Genomic DNA, 3,628 nt, shown 5'->3' with positions numbered 1-3,628 from the left:
TTGGACAAATTAAATTATTAAGCCTGTCAAAAATAGTAAAAATAATCGAACAATTCCTGCATTGTAACAGCAACAGCAGCAATGTCCCTAAAGCCACTAAGAATCTAAAAAAATCACATTTGGACCAAAGCTCAAAATTCAAGATAAAAAAATAAGAACACTAAAAAATGAATGGAAAAACTAAACTAATCAAACAAACTAAACCAATTAAATTGAAAAGGAACTCACCGCGATTAATCTAATGTTGATCGAAGTTTCGAGCAGTAAAAAATTGTAGAGAGAAAGTGTGGGTAGTGAGAGAGAGAGAGGTTGCTGAAATGGAAAGGAAAAAAGAAAATAGGTACGAATTTAAATTCGCATTCATCCATTACTGATGGTTTAATTGTCGGTAAAATAATTTATCGATGGTATTGAATCACTGCGTTTCTTTAAATTAATTTTATTGACGGCGGCTTAAACTCCACCTCTATAAAGGTCGTCGTAATATCCATCGGTAAAGCAATTTAGCGTCGTAGTATTCTTGTGTTTTATTTAAATGAGGGTAGAAACTTAGGTGCAGTCGACTTCACGTGAAGTTGATGCCTGAGAACGGTTAGATAATTTGATTGATTTGACTAAATTTTCATCTAACGGCTCTCAGATATCAACTTCACGTGCAATCGACTTCACATGAGTTTTCACCTTAAATGAGATTTTAAGACTTTGATTATTATATTTTTAAAGTGCATTTTTAATATTTTTATTAAAATATAAGTATATTTTTATGTTTTATTTTTTATTTTATAAATTATTATAAATTATTTTATTATATTTTAATTATTTGGATTAGACTATATAATCCAATTGGTTGAACGTCTATATCAATATGATTCAATTGATTGAACTTCTCAATCAATATGTCATTAATTAGATTAGTTTGATACCCAATTTGGTTTTGAAAACCTTGTCGACGAGACTTTCGCAACTATTACTTTTTTTTTAATTCTTTATCTTTTTCTTATACATTAACATAATTATTACATTATTTTTTATTGGATTAAAGGTAACAAAATCGGTCCAATTCGACCTCTTAATTAAACCTCATATTCGTGTCAAGTATTTAGAAAAGAATTCAGAGAAAAAACAAAATATTCTTTTATATATTTTCCCTACTTTTTATATATAAAAAAAAATCTTTACGCATTAGACACTACCAATTTTTAATTTAAAAAACATTAAATCAAATCTTTTATCAATGAACCCCAAAAAAAATGTGGCAAGACAGTACCGGTAAAGAGGTAATGTATTAAGAAATAAAAACAAAAACTGAAAAACATTCACACAATCACGTAGCGGTAAGACAACTAGTACAACAGGAACATGCATGCAAATCCAAGTGAGAGAGCGGTAATGAATTCCCAATTACTGGTCCCAACTCCACTTGCATGGGTGGAATAAACTTGTTTGATTTGTTGTTTATCATCGTTTGAGAGCTGCACCTTCCTCTGGTTTTGAGGCAAAATATAAGGATACATAATCGATTCATTGCGAGAGGAGTGTGAAAGCCCAAGAAGATGCCCTATCTGGTGCATCGCCACAGCACCCAAGTCCATTATACCATCCTCTAGCGTTGAGCTGTTAAGTGTAAGAGTGTCATTGGGAAGTGCCCAGTACTTTGTAGCATCCAAAAGCATGTCCCCAACAGTAACATCTTGGTTACCCGAAACAAGTTCTATGACGCTACCCCAGCTACCACCTCGTTGCCCACCGTCATGTTATTAAATATGTAGAATCCTATCTTGATGTCTGCATCGTCGTACCTGACACACAAACAATTAAATACAATATAAAAATACTTATTATGCTATTATATAATATTTTTTATTATTTTAGATAAAAATTCATTTATAATAGTAAAAATTGTTACATTTAATCAAAATTATTAAATTATTTGATCGTTCTTATATATTAATTTCACTTAAAAATAAATTCAAGTGACCTTAGTTTCGGAGGGTTTTTTATTTGAATTCAATCAACTTTTATTTTAAAACACCTTTCGTACCTTGTCTCAGTTAGTGTTAGGTTTAGTACCGGTGTTATAGCGTCTGACCACCGCTTGAATGAGTTTTTAAACACTGCGGTGAAGTTCTCTGGGATATCGCTCTGCGGGAGAAAGCCATAGGTGAGATTGGTGCGGTTAGAGAACCAGTTTTTCCCTTTAGGCCACGACACGTTGTTGGTAGGGGAGAGAGAGTAGTTGACGTTAACGTCCGGGACAGCACATCGAAACAGCGAAAGCTGCTGAAGAGTCTCGTCATCGAGGTATCCGGTGACGTTGAGATTGAAGAAGGTTTGATAGGTTTTGATGGCAGAAACGGTGTCCTGGTCCATTAGATCTGTGTAATTGTCGGAGTCTTGGATGTAACCGTAATCGTTGAGATATTGTTTCACCAAATGGAGGCCTTGGATTTTCTCCTCCGGCGCACCTGGCGGTGGTGGAGGGGTGCTCTGGTTTTTCAAATAGTCGAATCCGGTATGGAGTGCATTTTTCGGAAGCTGACGCTTGTATAATCTCTTGATGGCGGGGTTCCTTAAGATTATTTTAGCTACAGGTCCCAGCGATATTGAAAAAGATGAGTCAAGAAGGAGAAAGAAGAATAACAGTGTCAGAAGATGTCTCTTCATGTTGACTCTAGTTTGTTTTTGCGGTTTGAGAATGAAGAATGGGGAAGTTTGTGCACATTATATATTATATATATAGTGAAAGAAAAGTTAAAGAGGGAGGGAGGAGAGTCAGAGTGAGAGATATGACTATACGAGGAGGGTTGCGCAGCATTACTTATGGTGGACTTGCTCATTATGCTGCCGCAAATAAATCATCAATGCTATTCGAAAATTAAAATCAGAAATAAAATTATTTATTAATATATTTATGTATAAATATATATGTAGTTTTATTTATTGTTAATGTGCATTTATATTTTAACATATATTTTATATTAATAATTAATTTTAATAATTGATGTTAATATACACATAAAATAAATTAAATAAATTAAAAATGAGTTAGGCAAACTTAGCTCTAGAGACATATTCTTAAAAAAAAAGTGTACATATAAGAACTGGAATTAAATTTTCATGCCCTAAAAAGTAAAATTTTACATAATTATTCACATGTTTGTATGTTTAAAATAAATAAAAAATATTTTTGTTAATATAATAATACATAATTAAATATATCTATAAAATTATTTTATATTTATAGTGTATTAAAATTAAATTAATAAAAATTAATATTATATTAATAAAATAATATTAACAATTTTTTAAAATTATTACAAATACTTAAAAACAATAGAAATTAATATAAAAAAGTCTTAAATTATCTAATTTTGTATTTATTAATTAATACTTAAATAATTAAATAATATTAGATATAATAAATATAATTATAAATATAACATGTATAAAATTATAGATATTAAATAAGATAATTTAAATTGCAACGAAAATATTCAGCTATCCTAATTTCAAAAAATTTATTCGGTGCTCTCCCAACTCCTAAGTAAATTGGTTATTGTTAGTGATTTCAATATTAAAGTAAGAAACTTCATGATAATCTTAAATTTTATTCTTCGATTGATGCCTT

General features: G+C 30.4%; 1 protein-coding gene across 1 annotated transcript; it reads right to left on the bottom strand.

Annotated features, from left to right (window-relative positions):
• Nucleotides 1-1,264: 1,264 nt before the first annotated feature.
• Nucleotides 1,265-2,713, bottom strand: LOC112801038 (metalloendoproteinase 2-MMP-like). Its single transcript, XM_025843548.3, has 2 exons — nt 2,042-2,713; nt 1,265-1,799 (listed from the first exon to the last, which is right to left on the bottom strand). The coding sequence occupies exons 1-2, from the start codon at nt 2,662-2,664 to the stop codon at nt 1,712-1,714; spliced, it is 711 nt and encodes a 236-aa protein (XP_025699333.1). The 5' UTR covers nt 2,665-2,713; the 3' UTR covers nt 1,265-1,711.
• Nucleotides 2,714-3,628: the final 915 nt, after the last annotated feature.

This window comes from Arachis hypogaea, chromosome 5 (genome assembly GCF_003086295.3).
Source record: "Arachis hypogaea cultivar Tifrunner chromosome 5, arahy.Tifrunner.gnm2.J5K5, whole genome shotgun sequence".
NCBI classification, from domain to species: domain Eukaryota; kingdom Viridiplantae; phylum Streptophyta; class Magnoliopsida; order Fabales; family Fabaceae; genus Arachis; species Arachis hypogaea.
This window is presented reverse-complemented; position numbering and strand designations above follow the sequence as displayed.